General features: G+C 46.0%; 2 protein-coding genes across 2 annotated transcripts; one reads left to right on the top strand and one right to left on the bottom strand.

Annotated features, from left to right (window-relative positions):
• The first annotated feature begins 3,717 nt into the window (after nucleotides 1-3,717).
• Nucleotides 3,718-6,914, top strand: LOC100279488 (Tobamovirus multiplication protein 1). Its single transcript, NM_001152490.1, is given in 10 exon segments — nucleotides 3,718-3,901; nucleotides 4,117-4,207; nucleotides 4,372-4,424; nucleotides 4,538-4,630; nucleotides 4,765-4,836; nucleotides 5,012-5,130; nucleotides 5,226-5,289; nucleotides 6,083-6,136; nucleotides 6,448-6,525; nucleotides 6,625-6,914. Coding segments are annotated over 10 exon segments (882 nt in total). The 5' UTR covers nucleotides 3,718-3,736; the 3' UTR covers nucleotides 6,718-6,914.
• Nucleotides 6,915-7,790: 876 nt separating this feature from the next.
• LOC100193183 (uncharacterized) lies at nucleotides 7,791-10,944 on the bottom strand. The gene is made up of 7 exons (NM_001310333.1): nucleotides 10,674-10,944; nucleotides 9,710-10,214; nucleotides 8,939-8,994; nucleotides 8,723-8,853; nucleotides 8,394-8,490; nucleotides 8,186-8,319; nucleotides 7,791-8,051 (listed from the first exon to the last, which is right to left on the bottom strand). The coding sequence occupies exons 1-6, from the start codon at nucleotides 10,857-10,859 to the stop codon at nucleotides 8,215-8,217; spliced, it is 1,080 nt and encodes a 359-aa protein (NP_001297262.1). The 5' UTR covers nucleotides 10,860-10,944; the 3' UTR covers nucleotides 7,791-8,051; nucleotides 8,186-8,214.
• Between the last annotated feature and the right edge of the window lie 11,016 nt (nucleotides 10,945-21,960).

Genomic DNA, 21,960 nt, shown 5'->3' on the forward strand with positions numbered 1-21,960 from the left:
CATACAAGCAATTTTTGGCTCTAGCATTTAAATGAATTTCTTTTTCCTCACTCGTGGTGGGCTTCTCGGGATTCTTGGGTGGTTTCATCCCGTCACGAGTGACTCCAAGCACCTAGATCAACGACCTCTATGTAACAAGCCATTCTAGCACTATAATATGGGAAGTTAGTGTCGTCGAAGTGTGGTGGCCTATGGGTATCCACCCCTTCCTCTAAAAAGCGTCAGCTCTTTTAGCGGTGAAGCTAAAACGTTTCAAATGAGCCAAACCAGGTTCTTATACCACTTGTAGGAAACGAGTGACGCCTAAGGGGGGGTAAATTAGGACTTCTAAAACTTTCACTAAACTAGGCCACAAATAATTCCCTAGAGCAAAATCTATGCAAATAATCAAACTAGAGTATGCAAACTAGGTTTTATCTAAGTGTTGCTATCTCTACCGCAATGGATAAGTTTCAATCTACACTATATAAGTATGAATACAAGATTGAAACTTAAATGCTTGATATAAATGCGGAAACTTAAAGAGCAAGGTAGAGATGCAAACTCTTGTGGATGACGCCGGTATTTTTACCGAGGTATCCGGAACCACGCAAGGTCCCAACTAATCCTCGTTGGTGCCCCTACGCAAAGGGAAGCCCACGCGAGGGCCAAGCACCTTGGTCGAGTAACTCCGTAGAGAGTCGCGGGCCTTCTCTACGCACAAGTGGTGCTCCGCTTCTGGCTCCTCTTGGACGCTCCCCGTCGTCTCCACTATCGAGCTTCTCATGACTGTGAGCATGGCTGATATACCAGTTTTACACTCTACAGAGGTTGCGCATCTTTACCCACAAGTCATGTTACCCATTTGCCAAGGGATCGTGACTTCCCATACATCTCTACCAAGGAAGCGAGGCAGGGTAACACTACGAGGCATTTACAAAGTTCCACTAGCTTCAGGAAACCCACTACAGTTCTAGGAAGCCCTAATGCAGGGATCCCTTGCCTGACCACCATCGCAGCAAAATCAACCCGAGGACCTCCCTACACCAACCACTCCCTACTGCCCTTGCCCATTTTGGGTAATTTAGTCATCCACTAGCTTTCCTAATTAGTCAGCCAAGGGTGTCCCATACCACCCTTGTGGTAGCACTGTTTTTCCGGGTGGTCGCTCCACGTTCCAATTAACATAATGATCTTATCATGAACAGTAAATAACAAACTGATAATAAAAGCATGATCATGAATAATGTGTATCTCAATACCCAAAATCACATAAAGCAATAGTAGGTACTACCCAAAAGTTTAGTGGTAAACAAGTATAAAAATAGCCAAACTAGGGTAACCTATTGGGTCCTATCAAAATTAACTTATGCATATCATAATGATTAATAGGAATATTATTGGGTAAATAGAAGTGATCAAGGGCACAACTTACCTTCAACGAGCTTTTGCTCAACAGTCTCCACCTGCTGAACACTTGGGTCCTTAGTGGCTTGCTCGTCTACTCGCAACAATACAAACAAACATGATATAGGAGAAATTAACATCACACCAAACAACAGAATGTAATGCATGATAATATTCTACGTGTCATAACGAGGTCGTAGGAACAAGAATCACTAAATTCGGAATTATGGTTATTGAGTTATGATTTTCAGAAGTTATTAAGTGCTCAGTATAGAATAAATCAGGTGAATAATTTTAATCTATGTTTCATAGCTAAACAGAGTTACTAGATGATAAACAATATTAATACAAAATTAATGCCACTGGAATGAATTAAAAACGAGTTGAAATGAATTTTCTATGGATTAAACAAGTTCTTGGAATTATTTTTGTACTAAACATCAAATTCTATATTCATTTATCTGATTTACCAACTATGTGGACTGCGCGTACTAATACTGAAAAGCTCGGGGTTCGATCTGTAAATTCTAGGACCCAGACGCGATGATCTTTACGTATATGTGGACGGCGAGTTTATTCTTAAAAACTCTAGGGACTCTTTAGCAAGTTTCCGGGGCCAAAGGGTTACAAGTTGATTTCAGGCGTCGGATTGAGCGCGAATGGCCCGAATTAGACCGTATTGGACCGAACCGTTATGTAAACTGACCTGCTCGATCTATGATTAACGACTGAGGACAGCGGTCCCCTGAGACCAGCCCGGATCTGCCTGTGGGTGAATCAATGGTCTGGATTTAAAAACGGCGAACCCAATCCTAGGTTCGCCCGATCCAAATCGGACGACCCGGATTCCCAGCGCCGAAGCGGTAACCTGATCTAATCGCAGGCACCCACTATTGGATCAACGACCATACGTGATCCCCTACCCGTCTCGGCCAGAGACGGCGACGCCGACCCCCAATGTAGTGGAGCATCATCGGCGCAGAGCCGAGGGGGCGCCTAACAGCCCTATGCATGAATTAAACAGGTCTACCACGAAGTTAAGGTAGTTGCGGATTAGCTGAGGCAATTCGTACCGGAAGGGGTGACGGCGGTGGCGCTGTCCTCGATGTCGGGGTGGCACGACGGTGGTGGAAAAGGCACGACGAGCAATTGACGGCATCCTCGTCCACGATTTGGTCTCGGAAGGCTCTTATTCCAAGCGACGTGACTAGGTGATCTTCGCAGCACTAGCGTCGATGGTCAAACGGCGTCGACCGAGATTACCAGCAGCGACTGTGCGAGCACTCTCACCCTCGGTGGTTTCGGCGACGGCGGCTAGTAAGCGACGACTGTTTTAGCTTGCGAGCGAGGGGAGACGGGGAAGAGGAGAGAACCACAAGGTGCCCGAGCTTTTATCCCCGAGCCATCGGTCAAGGAGTAACGGAAACCGGTCGGGATTCAAGCCGCGACGGCGATTTCGTGCGGTGGTTACGGTGGAGAAGGACGTGCTGACAAGGGGGCCCCACATGCCAGCGAGTATGCGTCGCGAGGAGACAACGAAGCGGGGCACCTGACGGCCTGATCCCGCTAGTCAACGTCGGTGGCAATTACGTGCGCGAGCCATGTGCGGCTGAACCGCGCAGAGGAAGGGTGAATGTGCCGACAAAGCACTTTGGGCCCAAATGCAAGTTCTTTCTTTTTTTCTTTATTCTTTTCTTTTTTCTGTTTCTTTTTAGATAATCATTGAATTTTTTTTATTTACTTCTTAAATTTAAGAGTTATTTAGAATAACTATTGAAGTTGCTCTTATAAGAGCATCTCCAAGAGACTAGCTAATTAACTCGCCAAGCCAAATTTTGGCTACTCAATAGCAAAATAAATCTCCAACAGACTAGCTATATGACTCGCAAGCTATCTGGCTCTCTAAATTGGCTCTCTCACTAGCTAAATTTGGCTAGCCACCTGACTAGCCAAACTAGATAGATAATCTGTTGGACTGAAATGTAGATATAGAGTGTAATCTTTATGAAAACATAAATAGATAGTCAAATAGAGAGTAAAAAAATAAAGAGTCTCTTGGAGATGCTCTAAGTATTTAGATTAGAAAAGAGAGAAACGGACGTTGGTAGTTCGAGTGGGCGACGTGTGCCGGCGCCAAACGCAATCCGCTGCTGAAAAAAAAAAGAGAGAAGGGAATCCCACCGCTCTCCCCACCTCACTGCTGCCGGGCCCCAGCCGCCGCGCACGCCCAAAACACACACTGACGCGTGGGCCCACTGCCTTTTCCCTTGTTGCCTCTCTCCTTTGTGCGTCTTCTTCCTCCCTCGCGCACCGCAGGCAAGGCACACAAGAGAAAAGCAGAGGGGGCCAGATGAGGAGGGACCTCGCATCCTCCTTCGCTACCGCCGCATCCTCTTCCTCGGCAGCCGACGCGCTCCGGGGCTGGTGGGATGACGTCAACGAGTCGCCCCAGTGCCAGGACGCGGCCTTCTTCTCCCTCGCCGCCGCCTACGCCCTCGTCTCCGCCGTCGCACTGGTACGCCCGCCCCTCCCTCCCCTCCTTGCCTCCTCTGCGGGGGACAGGGCAGCGCGGAGGCGGGGAATTAATGCTTGATCTCAGCTGCTATTCGCCGATTGGTTCCGCTCCTGCGCCCTTCTGCTTCCAGTTCCAGAGCGGGCGCAAGAGGCACCGGGCAGCGTTCAACTCCGTTGGATCCTCACCTCTGCTCCCTCTGTCATGCCCCCCTGCAGATTCAGCTCGTCAGGATCCAGCGCCGGGTGCCCGAGTTCGGATGGACCACGCAGAAGGTCTTCCACCTCATGAACTTCCTTGTCAACGGGGGTAATTAACCATTCTCACCTATATCTACTCAATCTGCTTCCTCATTGTCGATTCCATCGTTCCACATGGGGCTGGCCCTGTTTCATCAATTTATTTATACGCTGATCACGCCAGCTAAAAATAGCCAGCCAAACGCTACTGACCAGCACCTCTCCCTGCTGCAGTCCGTGCTCTGGTATTCGGCTTCCATGTCCACGTCTTCCTCCTCCGCGCAAAAGTAAGACTGTAATTTTCCTCTTCACCTGCTCTCAGACGATCGATGCACGGTCTTGTGCCTAATAAACATCAAGCTTCATTTGCTCCCCCCTCTTCCGGCTGCTTCCTCCACAGGTATACAAGTTGGTGTTGCTAGATCTCCCTGGTCTGTTGTTTTTCTCCACCTACACCTTGCTCGTGCTCTTCTGGGCAGAAATATACCATCAGGTGCCACACTCGCCTTCCATTTTAAATCCTCTCCAAATTTTTTCCCACTTTTACATCTGGAAGGAATTCCATTACATTTTACCATTAGAAAGCACAAACAAATGGTATAAGCACAGATCTTGGTTGAGTTGCAGGCTAGGAGTCTCCCAACAGACAAGCTGAGGCCTGCATACATTGCCGTTAACACCATCATATACGTTGTTCAGGTATTTTCATCTCCTACTTTCTCATTCGATAAAGCTGTCTCTTTATTCCTGTCCTGTCCTGTCCATGCAATTTCTATCTTTATGTAATTTATTGGATTTCTTTTCTATTGATGATTTTAAATTACCTTTTTATTTCTAACTTTGACTCAGTACCTTTGGTTGCACATCTGGACAGGTTTGCATATGGATATACCTTGGGATAAATGATAATGCTGTGGTCGAGCTAGCCAGCAAAATATTCATCGTAGCTGTCTCCTTCGTTGCGCTTCTTGGCTTTTCAGTATATGGTGGAAGGTAACACAATGCTCAGTGTCTTTTGCTATCGTACTCACTTGCACACCTCTAGTTTTGTATTGCCTACAAAAAAAGATGATGTTGTTTTACTTCAGGTTATTTGTCTTGCTGAGACGTTTCCCTATTGAATCTAAGGGGCGGCAAAAGAAGCTTTATGAGGTGATCGCAACCCAGCAACAACTACCTTTACTGTTCAACGGCCATTCTGTACAAACTAGGAAACAAATTGTCGATGTAACATGGTGTTAGGACATATCATTTGGTTCACGCTATCGCATACTATGAATTACGTATATCACACTTACCGTTGAATAGTGGAAATTAGCATGTGTGGAACATGGAATTCTTATGACATGTTTGCAACATCATTCTTATACCATGTTTACAACAAATTGAATTACGTATATCAATTGGTTTTTTAGTGAAAACATAGTAGGGGAGACCCAAAATGTAAGAAAGTTTTATTAGAAAGGGAAAAGGATAAAAAAAAGACTACAGGCAAGGTCTGGATAAAAACCCAAACACTAGGCAAAACAACAGCAGCAGCTAGCCCGAGAGGGGCTACAGAGCTAGACTTGATGATTATCTTTGCAGTATCTATGAGCCTGAAGTCCAGGCTTCTCATAGAATTGGTAATTTGTCTAGTGACTAACTAACCGTATTATATGATATCTCTACTTGTATTTTTTTTCTCTCGAAAGATCGGCAAGAGCATTGCCACATAAATTATTAGAAGAAACTCTACATAGAATTTCCATTGGTTTGGTTCGTAAAAGGTGATAGTTTATTTAGTGTCTGGTATCTTTTGTCCAATAAAAAAATGATCTGCTATTCTGGTATCTTAATAACGCATCTAAGTCTGTTTGGTTCTTCATGTAACAATATGACTGTTCAGGACTTCAACATCTCCATAGTTTCCATTCTGATGTTGCATTTTTTCAAAATGTTTCAGGTTGGGACTGTGACAGCAATTTGTGTTACCTGCTTCCTGATAAGATGTGTTGTGGTGAGTATGTTGTTCCCACTTTTTACTGATTGGTTGGTGTTGAAGGAAGGAAGGAAGGTTTAATTATTCCTTTGGTTGGCCGAAAGTAAATGTATGATGTTGACCTGTCTCGTACAAACATAGCACACACAGACAGTAGACTAGTTTGTACCGCACGGGATGCTGCGTGCTGTGCTGTTCTGAGAAGACTGACAAAACGAACGGATTTGTAGTTTGCTAATTATCTTTAAAGAAAAGACACCCCCACATGTAAATGCATATAAATGGTGCAGTGTTTATTTCTTCTGATAGTTGATCCTTACTGATGGTAGGTTGCATTATCTGCGTTTGATGCCGATGTATCTCTCGAGGTTTTGGACCATCCAGTCCTAGATTTCTTCTATTATATGGTAAAGGCACTAAACTAACACCGCCCTGTGCCTCGAATATGGTAGCATCTTTTCATCCCCAAAGACTAATGTTTCTTATGAATGCTCTCAACTGTACAGCTTGCGGAGATACTGCCTTCTGCGCTAGTTCTCTTCGTCCTTCGGAAGCTTCCTCCCAAGCGGGTTTCGGCACAATACCACCCTATTAACTAGAGAGTTTTGTTTTTTTTTAATGATGTTACATGCTAAGAACTCCGGATAATCTGAAACTACTGGAAACCTACAGCCGGCTGTAGTTGGATGCTTTTGCTTGTGCTGTTATGTTTATGGAAGCATCAGTGTTGGCGATGAATATAATGACGATCATTCTATATGGGGAAGTGGTGCTAATGAATGAATACTCCTTTTATATATGGTTGCATCTCATGTTGTTATTTGGTCGGTTTGTGCACTGCATGACATGACATCTCCAGCAGTACCATACCATTATTATTTGATTTGCATGTGCATTCTTGACGCAAGTAGGGCCAACGATTTGTCGCCTTGTCGGTCCCAATGAATCAGTGATGTTTATGGAATACTTTCTTGTTTAATCATTTTCACATTCAGGCCCTGTCCAATCTCGCGAGATAAACTTTAGCAGCTTTTTTTAGCTACTTTTAGCCATTTGTAATCTAAACAGAAGAGCTAATGGTGGTAATTGAAGCTAAACTTTAGCACTTTAATTTATATAGCTAAAGTTTAGCAGAAAGCTAAAGTTTATCTCGTGCGATTGAAACAGGGCCTCACTTACATGTACTCCCTCCGTTCTGTTCAAAAATGAACTAGCTGACACCAAATATTCATATTCTGACAACAAATATTCATATTCGAGAATAAAGTTTATTTGTCATGTTTTAGTTTTTAGTTCAAAATGAACTATATTTATCGTGTTTTAGTTTAAAAATGAACCAGACAAATATTTGAGAATAGAAATGAATTAGCTGACAACAAATATTCATATTTGAGAACATAGTTTATTTGTCGCGTTCTAGTTCAAAAATAAACTAGACAAATATTTTTTAAAAATGAATAGAGGTAGTACTTCGATATCTAGCTCGTGTGAGTCAAAGCTCTCTTTCGTGTCTCCTTTATCTAGCTCGTGTGGGTCAAATGTCTCCTTGGGTCAAGCTCTCTTCTTTCTTCTTGCCTGTCTCCTTTGAGAAAAATAATCCTCTTTCCATAAAAACTGATGTTTATTTGATGTCTCTGGGCCACACAACAACGTTCTCCAACGTCCAACCCATAAAAATTAATGGACGTGCTGCGTAATATAGGGTAGACAAAAAATTCAAGGTACAGTAATTAATATAGTAGTAGCAGTATGTGTGTAAATGTACATTCAATCGTTGTTTGCATTCTCATGTATGGATCCAGATGCCGATGCTTCACGGTATGCAACCATAGGAGGAACCAATTTCCAAAAAGAAAAAAAAACATGGACCAAAAATCCCTCTACACCCTAGCAGCTGTTCCTTGTGACTGACATCTTTCTTCACACGATCTCACTGCACAAAGATACAATGTATGTACTAATTATGCTTGAAAGAATTTCTGGTACTCAAATCTCGATGACAGAAACAAACGGAATGTATTAAAATCTCTGAAGGCATACTTTCTAACCAAAGGGAAAAACAATTACCTGCACTGTGGGCAGCTTGCTATCGGTAATTAATATCCATATCCCGGTTGGCATGTCTGAGCGTAAGCGTAGGGATACTGAGGAGACCAAACGAAGCAGTCGCGTCCGAACCCGCCGCCGCTGTTCCTTTGAGCCTGCCAATATTTATGCATGTAAACAACACACAGCTTGGATGGAAAGTAGCAAATAAACAAGCGACGGGAATTACCTGCTTGTCAGCAGAAGGGTAACCCCACGAAAGTTTTATGGCTTTACCTCCCAGCTGACTTCCATTCAGCATTCTAATGGCTTCCTCTGCTGATGCCCTAAAAGACGCAAGTCAGTCCTGCTGCCTAGAACATGCCAAGGGGGGCTATGCTGAGCCAGCTAAAAAGATGCACGGCACTCTTACAAACTCTACAGTTAACCACACATGACAAAGAAACTAAAAGAGCTCTAATATGCATAGTTCCAAGTCGTAATGAGAAGACCGAGCAGCTAGTTCACTGCAGGTCCACCGTCTACTGTTTCAAATGGTGATGACGAAAACAAAGGTACCTGTTAGAGTACGTGACAAACCCACAGCCCTTCCCTGGTAATGCCTTCACATCAACAAGCTCCCCATATGGACTAAAGGCTTGCATCAGATCTTCAGAAGTCACACTTTGGTCAAGTTGCCCAACAAATAGCTGCGACCAATTAATACATCCTTTATGTTAAATGTTCTTCCGTCTGGCTGCTTTGATTGAAAAAAGTGGGGAAAAAAGTACCCACCCTTGAATTGTTTGCATCGTGATAAGACTCAGTCCACTGTTTGCTGCGGAAAGAATCTGCATATCACATGAAAAAAGAAGAAGATTGGATTAAATAGTTGTATTGGGACTGCTACTACAGGCTAATATAATACTAGTTACTAGCTACTCTGAATATTGGATGCACAAGTATTTTTCTGATTAACTCAATAATACTCATGGACAATGTAACGCTAATGCATCCTATCCTACATTCTAGATTTCCGACTGATCTGTATTTTGTATTCACGTACCACAAGCCAAGAAGCAACAGAGTAATATAAAAGGTGTACTGAAAACATCTGCATGTACTGTCTTAGTATTAAGCATATACTTGCATGGATGCCCTTGTGACCAGATAACTTAAGATTGCACACACTGTATTTTGTTGCTTTTATGAAATAAGGAAGAGCCAAAAGAAACAGAAACAAAGCAATGTGGTACACAAAGAGTCAAAGACCTCTCCTTGAATGAGAAATCTAAGTAGAGTGAACTGCTCCACTGGCATCCTAATAAGCAAGCAGTGCTGATAATCCTTACTTTACTACTTACTAGGGGCTAAAAAAGTTCAGTCTTCAGACAAATTAAATGTGATGGCATGAAGAATACATTAATGCTGGAGGAAAGAAACTCAGAGGAACAGCCTACACAAAGATATATGCTTGAGGCGTTCCAACTCAAGGAAACAAAGGACACTAAAATCTATCAGAGCAGCTGAACCGCAGATTACTTAGTCATACGGTGGCGTACGCACTTTTCTTCTTGGGAACAGGTCCAATCCGCATAGGCCTGGTAGAACAGTAGGCTCCATTCATTTCTGTCAGTGCTTGTATCTGCTCATCGACATCTCCAAACTGAACAAATCCATAGCATTTTGAGAGGCCAGTGAACTTGTCAAAGATGATTTTTGCGCTCTTCACTGATGGGTAGCGGGCCTTGAACACATGGTGTAGCATGTATCCTGTAACATTGTAGGCCAAGTCCCCAACGAATATGGAATGATCAGATGAGGAATCAACGGCGGCATGCCTCTCCTGCTGCGTGGCCAGGTCGAGCTTGAAATCTGGATCAGGAAGTTTCTTGGGAGCAGGTTGTTGGGTGGCCCAGTTGAGCTTGAAATCTTGAACAGCGTTAGGCATCTTCTGACCATTGTAAGACTTGAGAATATGAGCAGCGGCGGTATGGTCAGAAAATTTGAGGAAGCCAAAGCCCTCTGATTGGCCAGTCTGCTTGTTCCGTTTGATGACAAGGGAAAGAAGCTGCATCACAGAAACATAAGATGTTGAGGGAACAAGCGGAAATTGAGAGTCATGATATCAAAAATTGGGAGGTGAAACCATACTAGCAAGCTACATGCTATTGCTACTGCAGTCCATTAATGTTCATGGAATTGGTATCACAATGAAAAGAAAACCGTTGTATGTTTTATGCTCCATACTTATAAACTGTAGCACCGTCCGGACAATTTGCTAGGAAACAATAATAGTCCAGTTTGGGCAGGCGCGATAGGTGATACCTACCACTGGTACAGTAGTAATGAGGAGGCAACTAAAGTAGAGAATGGCGGGTGTGGCAGTAGTAGTATATCAGTCGACCAATCTGAGAAAGCCCCAGGCCCCAGCGCGAATTGGGTGGAAGTCAAGCGCACCAAACGGATGATGATCGAACAAACAGCAAGATATATAGATTAATGGAATCGAAGCGGGAGCGGGACGAACCTCGCGCGAGGTGGTGAAGCAGCCGTAGAGGTAGTCCTCGTCCATCCATGGCAGCAGGCCGCCGATCCAGAGCGAGCGGGGCCCGGCCCCGTCGGAGGATGCGGGTGAGTCGGGCGCTGGCTGGGGTCTCCCGTGGTAGTGGTAGGGCGGCGCGTCGGCCCAGCTGAGCGAGTACGGCGAAGCCATCGCCGTCGCAAGTGGGCGCGGGGGGGCTGGGTGGCTAGCACGAGCGGAGCGCTGATCAAACCCTATTGATGAGTTGAGCTCCGACTCCACCGCCGCGAATCTTTTCTTGGTCTCATCTCGTCTCACGGAAGGAGGATGGACTTTATTTATGCCCAGCATCGGGTCCCACCGGTCAGATAGATAGTTTGTTGAGGCGGTGGGGGTAGGGTAGAGTTTACTACAGCGTCGGACTCGGACCCCGGAAGCTATCTGACTGGTGGGTCCTGTTTGGCGGCGAAGCTGGCGCACAGGGTGGGTGGCAAAGGGTAGGGATGAAAGCGGTCGGAAAAACAGCTAAATTGTTTTTGTTTTCATATTTTTTGTCGGGACGAAAACAAAAACCAATGATCGAAATACGGGATCAGAATTGTCGGTTATTCGAAAACGATAAACTATAGTCGGAAATATAACTATTTTGTATTTTAAAAAACATAATAAAGTGATGTATTATCAAATTTTTAAGATTTAGAAATGCACAAACAACTCTTTTCATCATTCATATTAGTTAGAGTAATTATAACATTTGATTTTCGCTTATTCACTCAGTTGAACACAAAAAAAGTCTATAACTTAAATAAATTATATGCTAGATCTATCTCATATTATATAAAACGGTAGAAAACAGTATTAGCACGACTCGGAAACGAAAAAAATACGAAAACAATCGAAAAATTAGCTAAATAGTTTTCGTATCGTTTCTAATCGGTTCCCGAACAATTCGAAAACGATCGGGAAAAACAGTATTCGAAACAGGACGGTACGGGAATTTCCCGTCCTGTTTTCATCCCTACAGAGGGCTGGATTGATGGAGCGCGTTAATGTGGCATATTAAACGGTCTGGGCCGCCATCAATTCATGAGCACCCTCCATCATCAGTAGGTCTGGGCATTCTAATTTGGTTCGGGTTTTTTTTTTTGAAATTTGGAGTTTTAAAAAATTAGAATCGAATTTTTAAAATAATTTTAGAAACTGAACCTAAATCGACTCACAATTTCGGTTCAATCTATTCGATCCACCGAATAGTAGTAGAGAGACTAATATCTTTTGTTAAAATATATATAATTAATAATTAATTGAAAGTACAATTATTATAACAAGTGACTATAGAAAATAACATACTGATATATATACTATCGTTAAGATGATATCATAGTTTTTAGCTAATAAGTTCATAAATCATATAATAATATCTTAAGAACTTTTTTATATTTTGGGTTATTCGGTCTATTCGGGTTCTAAAGGTTAGGAACCGAACTCGAACCCATACCCCGAAATATAGCACATATAGGAATCGAACCCGAACCCAAAAACCCGAATAAACCGACAATTCGGTCTATTCGGGTTCGAGTTTCGGTTTTGAAATGCCCACCCTAATCATCCATCCCTTTGTTATGCCTGGGTAGAGGCTAGGAAAACATTGTTTTCTAGTGTTTTATCAAAATAAAATCTGCAATGATATTTTCGTATTCAATCTTCTCCAGCGGTTTACACGGGATTTTAAGCTCTTTCTATCTAATGCATACAATGCATTGAAGGTAAATAATAAACCATTTTTAATAACAATGATATTGTTTAAATCTTCTTATATAGAAAAATAGCTTAGTTAACAATGAGAAGTATGGATATATTTCAACGTTTTTGTGACTCTAGACCAAATTTGACCAATAATTTATACAAAATGATATTTTTATTTGGTATATACGTATATTGCTATAAATTTGGAGCCCTGTACCGTCGCACAATCCGCACGGCCCCAGGACGCCCCTGACAAGGCAGACACACCACCCTCTAGTTTCGTACTGGCTCTTGGCTCTGGTCGTTGTTTCCTTACATGGATAATGATTGGCCAATCTATATCAAAACCCAAAAAGAAAAAACGTCACCAAAATCAGCCCACCCAGATAAAAGAACTTGTTGTTCATGATAGTTGTTGGGGGCCTTTAGCTTCCGAAGGTCCTCAAAAACATGATTTAACAATGTCTCTGGAGTATAATGTGTGGACAGGGATCTTCGAACTAGAACCCACGGTATGAAGAAGCACGGAAAGAATACGAAGGATGGAACAGAGCTGAAGCTGTGCGCAAGGGAGCTTCGGCATGATGGCTAAAAAGAGGAAACCGACTTAAAGAGGAAAAGACTATCTAGACCCAGATAGATTACTATAGAGTTATTGTCAAAAGCAAAGGGCCTGGATGTAATTTTGCATGGGCTGCGACCCGTGCCTATAAATAGGTGAACAGTATTCTCGTACTGTTCACGCTGACTTGGTATTCGCTTTCGCGTCACGCCTGTACCCTTGCTTTCCTTCGAGCCGAAGGTACATTCATAATTTGTTATTGTTGATACAGTAACGCAAATAAAAATAAGTTGATAATAATGTTTAAAGTGTTTATGTTATTTTCCATATTTTGTATATGAATCCTTCTTCATCATTTATTGTGCTTATGAAGGTATGTCCTTCATAACCTTCGTCCGGAATTCATTATATCCGAAGGGAGATAATGTTTCGAAGGACGAAGGACTTTAACGTTTAACACTTTCTATGTTGTCTTGTTCTTAACTCTTAGCATTTGAGAACAAGTCCCCAACATTGGCGCCCACCTCCGGTGAACTCACTTCCACTTTTTGAGTTTTGAACACCTTCGGCAAGCATAGACCTTCGTCATGCCGCCAAAGAAAGCTTCAGCAACAGGGGCTGCCGCTATGCAGTCGCTGGACCCCAACCAGGAGACCCTCTCTCTTCGGGAGGCCCGAAGCCAGAAGAGGAAGGCCACCAGTCCAACGCCTCAGGAGGACGACTTGGATCAAGAGATCAGGAATATGGAGATGCTCCATCAGCAGGTGCAAAGGAAGAAGGAAAAGATGGCTAGGCTAGCTGACCTGCAAAGGCAGGTAGACGAAGCCTCTGAAGAAGTTCGCCATCTTGCTCAAGATGAGCAGAACCGAAGGCCTCAGCACAAAGAGCTTCATCAAGAGGGCTTCTTCAACGAGGATGACTGGTATGAGGATTTCCATCATGGAAATTTTGCTTTTAATGATGCTTCTCCTCTGTCAGCAGAACTGCAGGCTACACCTTGGCCTCCATCTTACAAGCCACCTCAACTCCCCATGTAGGACGGACACTCAGATCCGAAGCAGTTTCTGATGAGCTACGAAGCAACAATATCTTCCTATGGTGGCAATACTGCAGTCATGGCGAAGTCTTTTGTCATGGCTGTCAAGAATGTTGCACAAATCTGGTACTCCTCTCTTCGGCAAGGAACAATCACATCATGGCAGAAGCTGAAGGATATGCTGATTACCAGTTTCCAAGGGTTTCAAACGAAGCCGGTCACCGCTCAAGCTTTATTCCAGTGCACCCAAGATCACGAAGAATATCTTCAGGCGTATGTCCGAAGGTTCTTACGCCTGAGGGCACAAGCGCCAACAGTGCCCAATGAAATTGTCATTGAGGCCATGATTAAGGGGCTTCGGCCAGGACCTTCAGCCCAATACTTTGCTAGGAAGCCCCCTCAGACTCTGGAGAAACTGCTTCAGAAGATGGATGAATACATCCGCGCTGACAATGACTTTCGGCAGAGAAGGGAGGAAGCTTACAGGTTCTCCGAAATAGCTAGGGGCTTCGGAGGGAGAATTCATCCTAGACATGTCAAATCAATTCATTCCACTCAGAATGATGACAGGGGAAGCCAGCAGCAGAAGCCGCAATATTCCTCCCAGGCTTCGGGGCAGCAGCAGAGTTATCCTCGGCCCTCAGCTCCAAGGGGCAGAGGTGCCAGGGGCTCTGGAGGAAGGTTTGGGGATCAGCCCAGCAAAATTTATTGCCTATTCTGTGGTGAGGACAAGGGCCACACCAGCAGGATGTGCCATGTCACCATCCAGAAACATAAGGAGATAGCAGAAGCTGCAGCCCAACAGAGCCAGCCGAAGCAAGTTATGCATACTGCTTCGTACCACTCGCCTTATATTCCAGAGTATGTGGGCAACCACCCTGCAGCTTCTGTTGCTTCGGCAAGCCAACCTCAGGCATCTTGGCAACAGCCTCCACCTCCACCACCAATGCAACGAGGCCAGCAGCCAGAAGGGAGTCAGCATACTCACCACCAACGAGACTTCAGAGAAGAGTCCGAAGCTCGCACAGTCAATAGTACTGTGCCAGAATCGAAGCATATTTACTAACAAATATCCTACCTCGACAGCAGTTTTTGCATTCAGTAACATTTTCTTTTTAATAAGGAACAATTATTGAAAGCCTAAGTGCTTTTTGTCATTTTCAATATCTTGTAATAGCTTCGCTTTTGCCATAGTAAAAATATACCTTCTCCACAGAATAACGGAGTCAAAAAAAAGGTTGTCGAACCATAAGAACTTATGGTTACAAAGAGAATCTCCGAAATAACGAAAAGTCGTTCTAAGGAACGCAGTGTAAGTTTCCCGAAGCAACAAAAAGTCGTTCCTAAGGGAGCACAGCGTAAGTTTTCTGCTCAAAAGTCGTTCCAAAGGGAATGCAGAGCTTACAGCGAAAAATAAACGCTGATTCCGTTGAAGTAAAAGGCGAAGAAGCTCCTAAGGTAGGCTTACAGCAAAAAATAAACGATGATCCCGCTGAAGTAAAAGGCGAAGAAGCTCCTAAGGGAGGCTTACAGCGAAAAATAAACGCTGATTCCGCTGAAGTAAAAGGCGAAGAAGCTCCTAAGGGAGGCTTGCAGTAAAAAATAAACGTCGATCTTCAGCAAATATCATTTTGCATAACATCATCACATCATTTGCATAACATAACATCATACATCATATTGCATCAATGACGCAAGAAGGGGGTTCAATGTTGATATTCGGAGATTGTTTCGAAGAAACAGTGCCAAGGCACAAAAATAATTATTGAAGAAGCATACCTTCGTCAAACTCTAAAATGAAAAGATCTATTGGTTACTGATTTTACGATTGGATGTTTTTATGAAATATGGATATTATTTACGAAGCATGAAAAGAAGGGAAGGTGTTTTTTCGCCGAAGGCTCAAAAACGGTATGTACGTAAAGTTTCATGCATCGTAAAGAATTGAATCATAAATAGCTTATATATTACATTCAAAGTTACAAAATATTACACATATTGTCCAACAAATATTACATTCCAAATGTTTTTACAATAACATTTAATCTTCCCTTAGAACTACTTCTGCAGCTTCGTTTAGTAGTTGATCAACAACTTTGTCCATGATAGCTTCGGTCATTTTTCTAATTTCGTAATCCCCCTTTACGTTGAGGTCCGCTAATGGCTCGGCGGGCTCTGAGGGAGGAGAAAGTGCGGCTGTGTTACAAAGTGTAAACAAGTTCGAAATCAAAAAGTTACAACAAAAAGCCAAAAACTAGTAGTCAATACCTATTCGCCCTTCGAGATCCGCACTTCTCAGCGGCCTCTGCTACTTTTCTAGCGTCATGAATACCTTTTTCGCTTTTCCGTATAATTTCTTGAGCCATCTCCCGGCCACCATTTTCCCAGATGTCGGTGAAAAATTTTCCACCAACCAAACTTGCTTCGGCTGAAGGGTCTTTTATGTCTTCAGAATATAAGTCGGCTTCGGTTTGTGCCAAGGATTTCACATGATCGTAGCCTTTTCTCTCCAAAACAGTGGCAATCCCCCTAGCACCCGAGAAGGCACATATGTCTCCGTGGCCATTCAAAACTTCTTCAAAAGCTTCAGCTTCGTGGCTGATCCATTCAATTGGGCCCTCGGGGTCGCCCCTTATGAAATTTTCTTCACTTGAGAACGCGCCAACGCTGGCGAAGCTGGTTTTTATTTTCTTAACACATTTTATAGACTTTTCACAACACCTTTTCTTAGATGCACGAAGCTTTTCAACGTTTTTCTCTAAATGATTTGCCCATTGTTCACTAATTTCTCGTTTAGCTTCTTCAACTGTGCATTTTTCTTTAGCTTCGACTAGCTATTTCCGAAGATCCTCAATTTCGCGCTTCTGGGCCTCAGCTTGAGCTTTGAAAGCAGCTTCGTCTTCTTTTATTTTATCCACCAACGAATGTAATATTTTATCTTTTTCGAGACCTTCATTCCTTAGTAATTTAACTAAGGAACGAAGGTTGCTCAAGGCTATGGTACACCCTTCATCTTCGGCGTCTTTTTGTGCCCTGAGGGCATTGCTAAGTATAAGGCCCTACAAAAAAATGCGCTAATAAGTTTAAGCAAATGAAAAATTTCGGCTTCAAAAAATAATACAAAGATCTCATTTTTTCACCTTTAAACTATTGTATGCTAAGTTGTCGGCCAGCTCGTCTTTTGACAACACCGAAAGCCCGTCTTCTAATGTCGGGAATCCAAAGCTCTTGCTCATCTCCCGACAGACAGAAATCTCCTTGCTGTCAGGGAGACAATACAAGAAGTCTTCTTCTCCGCTGCCGTTGAATATCAGCGCCCCTTTTGGGTATTTCAATTTTTGCGCATAGAACTGAGCTTCTCGTTTTTCTTTTTTGGTCAGATTTTTACCCGAAGCATGACGTAAGACATAGTTAGGAGCTTCGGAAGATGCTTCGAGAATAGGTGTGGCGGTTTTTTCAGATAAAATTTCTTCTGCAGATCCTTTTTCCGTTTCTTTTTCAATTTCCAAGAATTCCCTCTTGGTAGGCTCTGAAAGCCCAGTTTCAGTTTCCGCTTGACTTTTGGCAGCTTCGGCCTCAATTTGTGTCTTTGAAACTTCGGCGACTATCTTCGAAGTAGAGCTTGAAGATTTTATTGTTTCCAGCACATCTAGAACGTTAACCATTCTTTTTCTCTTGGGAGTTGTTGTAAGGTCTTTTTGTGCCCTCGGCATTGGCATTGGCACCTCAACTCTTGCTGAAGGACTTAAATTTTCCGATGTTTTTGTCTCTTCAGCCCTCGGTTCTTCCATTTTTTCCATCTCCGGCATTACGGCCGGCTCTTCAATATTATGTAGAGGAGTTGGCTCCTTGGCTTCGGTGGCCGAAGAGGTCTCACCGACAAACTCAGGCACTGTGGCCGGTTCAATATTGTCGGCGTTTCGAGACCGGGGGTCCCTCAGGCCGACGAGTGAGTGCCGCGTGCCCCAGCCCAGATGGGTCGAGCTCGTGGGCGAGCACAAAGGGGGGGAAAGGAGCGAGGCGGCCGGAGTCCGGCGTGAGAGAGGTGGGAATCCCGCGGCCTTCGTGTTCGTCCCGCGCCCAGGTCGGGTGCGCTTGCAGTAGGGGGTTACAAGCGTCCACGCGGGAGAGGGAAGCGAGCGGCCCCAAGAGAGCGCCTGTCCCTCTTCGTCCCCGCGCGGCCAACCTTCTCTAAGAGGGTTGATATGACCATGCCATTAAGCAACACATTACAACCCCCAAGTCATACTACATCAACTCAAGTACAATCAACAACATCACCAACCCAAGCCTTTGATGGACCAATTACACGTAGCCGAGCTAAGAAGCTACAACAAGAGGTGCACGCGCTACTTTATGAATTTCAATTAAACACTAATGAGAACTTTATGCTACCTAAGTCGTGTATGTTGATATTACTTAGGTTCACCAAAGAGGAAGGACAAAACATATCAAGGGCGAATCAGCAAGAAGAGCTATGTCCGAGTGAGTCCAGCGCTACAGAACCGTCCAGAAGAAACAGTCATATCTTTTGATTCCCAAAAGCTATGAAGGCCCATAAGTACTTTTTGGAAAGCTCTTGAAGTCTAGTTTCCAATGCTTCTAAAGCCGACTTAACCACATCTACCAGAAAGGCAGCCGACCTACTTTAGTGCCGACTGGTCAGAAGGTCAATAGTCAGCTTGATGACCAAGTTTTCGTATTAAACTGCATCATTCTACGAAGTTTCATTAAGCATTCTATATATGGTGAGAAAGCTTATCAAGTCAGCTTTCCAACGCAACCAGCCCCACGTCATTTGAAGATTCTTAGAAGAAGTTATTGTCAAATTACTGAAGACTGCGCAGAAGTCAAACAGCCACACGGAAATCAGCTATGCAGATCTCCCGAAGAGGCTCCTTCACATTAGCTCGTGAAAATACTTTTGTTTTGTGTTTATACCTCGCTAAGGCTGGTTATTACTAGTATAAATACCCCCCTATGTCTATGATGTAAGGCAGCTTATGATAATCTAAAACAGAACCCCTTTTGTTCAGCTGTGTGCTAACAAATATTGAGAGTGATCTATACCCCTTTGCTCTTGTGAATTCCTTCGCGGGATTGCAGAAGCGGCGGCTTCATCCGCTCCCAATTGGTGCTCCTACTCCCTTCGAGGTCTCCTCGATTGATTGTAGGCTGTGTTGGTTGGTTCTTTGAGAGTGTGGTTGGGCGAATCCTCGATTCAGGCTGCCGGTTAAAGACGGTGGTTGGCTTCGAGTTTTATTTGTCAGGTTGCACTAGTTATCGCTGCTTGCAGCAAGTTATCTTGGCTTCTTTGAAGCTAGTTATCTGAAGATTGATCCTACGTCGTGAAGATCGGGCATCGTGACGCATCAAGGGCCCTGGTCCTTCCTTTTATAGGCGTAAGGAGAGGATCCAGGTGTACAACGGGGGTGTAGCAGAGTGCTACGTGTCTAGCGGGGGAGAGCTGACGCCCTAAGTACATGCCAATGTGGCAGCCGGAGAGATCTTGGCACCCTGCTGGTGTGATGTCGTGGCCGTCGGAGGAGCGACGGTGCCTGGCAGAGGGACAGCTGTTGGAGCGGTCGAGTCCTTGCTGACGTCCACCTGCTTTCGTAAGAGAGCTGAGAGCCGCCGTCGTCACAGAGCGTGCGGGGCGCCATCATTGCCTATCTGGCGGAGCTGGCCAGATGGGACACCGGTCTTGTTCCCTGCGGCCCGAGTCAGCTTGGGGTAGGGTGATGATGGCGCTTCCCGTTGACGTGGCTGGCCTGCGCCCTAGGCTGGGCGATGTGGAGGCTCCTCCGAAGCCGAGGTCGAGTCTGTCTTCCATGGCCGAAGCCGAGTCCGAGCCCCTGGATCGGGCGGGGTGGAGGTCGTCGGCAGAGGTCAGGGCGGAGTCCGAGCCATGGGGTCGGGCGGAGCGAAGTTCGTCGTCTTCTGGGGCTGAGCCCGAGTCCGAGCCCTGGGTCGGGCGGAGCAGAGTTCGCCGTCTTCCGGGACTTAGCCCGAGTCCGAGCCCTGGGTCGGGCGGAGCGGAGTTCGCCGTCTTCCGGGACTTAGCCCGAGTCCGAGCCCTGGGTCGGGCGGAGCGGAGTTCGCCGTCTTCCGGGACTTAGCCCGAGTCCGAGCCCTGGGTCGGGCGGAGCGGAGTTTCCTATGGTGCCTTCGGCAGGGCCTGACTGCCTGTCAGTCTCACTCTGTCGAGTGGCACTGTAGTCGGAGTGGCACAGGCGGCGCTGTCCTTCTGTCAGACCGGTCAGTGGAGCGGCGAAGTGATGGCGGTCACTTCGGCTCTGCCGGAGGGCGCGCGTCAGGATAAATATGTCAGGCCACCTTTGCATTAAATGCTCCTGCGATTCGGTCGGTCGGTGCGGCGATTTAGTCAGGGTTGCTTCTTAGCGAAGGCAGGGCCTCGGGCGAGCCGGAGATGTGTCTGTCGTTGGAGGGGGGCCTCGGGCGAGACGAAAACCCTCTGGGGTCGGCTGCCCTTGTCCGAGGCTAGGCTCGGGCGAGGCGTGATCGAGTCGCTCGAATGGACTGATCCCTGACTTAATCGCACCCATCAGGCCTTTGCAGCTTTATGCTGATGGGGGTTACCAGCTGAGAATTAGGAGTCTTGAGGGTACCCCTAATTATGGTCCCCGACAGTAGCCCCCGAGCCTCGAAGGGAGTGTTAACACTCGCTTGGAGGCTTTCGTCGCACTTTTTTGCAAGGGGACCAGCCTTTCTCGGTTGCATTTTGTTCCGGTGGGTGCGCGCGAGCGCACCCGCCGGGTGTAGCCCCTGAGGCCTCGGAGGAGTGGTTTCACTCCTTCGAGGTCTTATTGCCTTGCGTAACGCTTCGGCTGGTCTGGTTGTTCCCTCATGCGAACTGGCCGTAGCCCGGGTGTACGGTCGGGGCCCAAGTTCTCGGGCTAGTATATTGACGCTGTCAACGGTTTGGCCGGAGCCGGGTTTGCGAGAGCAGCCCCCGAGCCTCTGCACAGGGCGAGAGGGCGATCAGGGACAGACTCGGCTTTTTTACATACGCCCCTACGTCGCCTTTCCGCAAGGAGGAGGGGGGGGGGAAAGCGCCATGTTACCCTCGATGGGCGCCGAACATGGTGTCTCCGGTGAGCTGCAAGCGGGTAATCCGAGTGGACGTCCGTGCCCCGTTCGTTAGGGGTCGGCTAGGGGCCCAGAGGCACGCCCAAAAGTACCTGCGAGTGATCTGCCGGACCCGGTCCCCTGGCGACGGGGTCCGAGGGCTCGATGCCTCCCTCCGATGGGATTCCGTTACAAGATCGCTCCCGCTGGTCTCGGAAATGTCCTAGGGTACCTCGGGAGCGCAGCCCAAGCCTCGGTTATGTATCGAACGTACCCCTGGTCATCCCTCGCTCGGTGTCTGAGGCGACTGTGAACCCTTCGGGGGCCAGCCTTCGAACCCCTGATTAGTAATGGGCGCGGAGCCCGGGTAGCCTGAGGCGGCCGTGGAACCCTTCGGGGGGCCGGCCTTCGAACCTCTAACCAGTAGTGGGTGTAGGGCCCACGCGATCTGAGGCGGCTGTTGAACCCTTCGGGGGCCAGCCTTCGAACCTCTGATCAGTAAGGAGGCTCGGAGCCTGGTTCCTTCACGGGGAAGGATCCTTTTTTGGGGTATCCCTCTTTCCCGGTCCCTGTTGCAAGAGAGAGAAAGAGGAAAAAACGAAAAGGATACGAAATCGAACGACGCGGCGTACCTTTTTTGGCGCGGTTATTTCGGCGAAGGCGAAGCGTCGCCCGCTTTTCCTGCCAGGAGCGCCGCCTGTCCTGCCGCGGAGTTAATGCGACGGGGCGAGTGGTTGGCGGGGCGGCCGTTGCGCGTGTGCGAGCCGTTCGAGGAACGGACCACGGGCGCGTCGTCTTCACGCCGTGAGAGGGGGTTCTCTTGCTGCCCCCGGATGGGACGTGAGCTTGGCTGACGACGT

Source organism: Zea mays, chromosome 2, assembly GCF_902167145.1.
Source record: "Zea mays cultivar B73 chromosome 2, Zm-B73-REFERENCE-NAM-5.0, whole genome shotgun sequence".
Classification (NCBI taxonomy): domain Eukaryota; kingdom Viridiplantae; phylum Streptophyta; class Magnoliopsida; order Poales; family Poaceae; genus Zea; species Zea mays.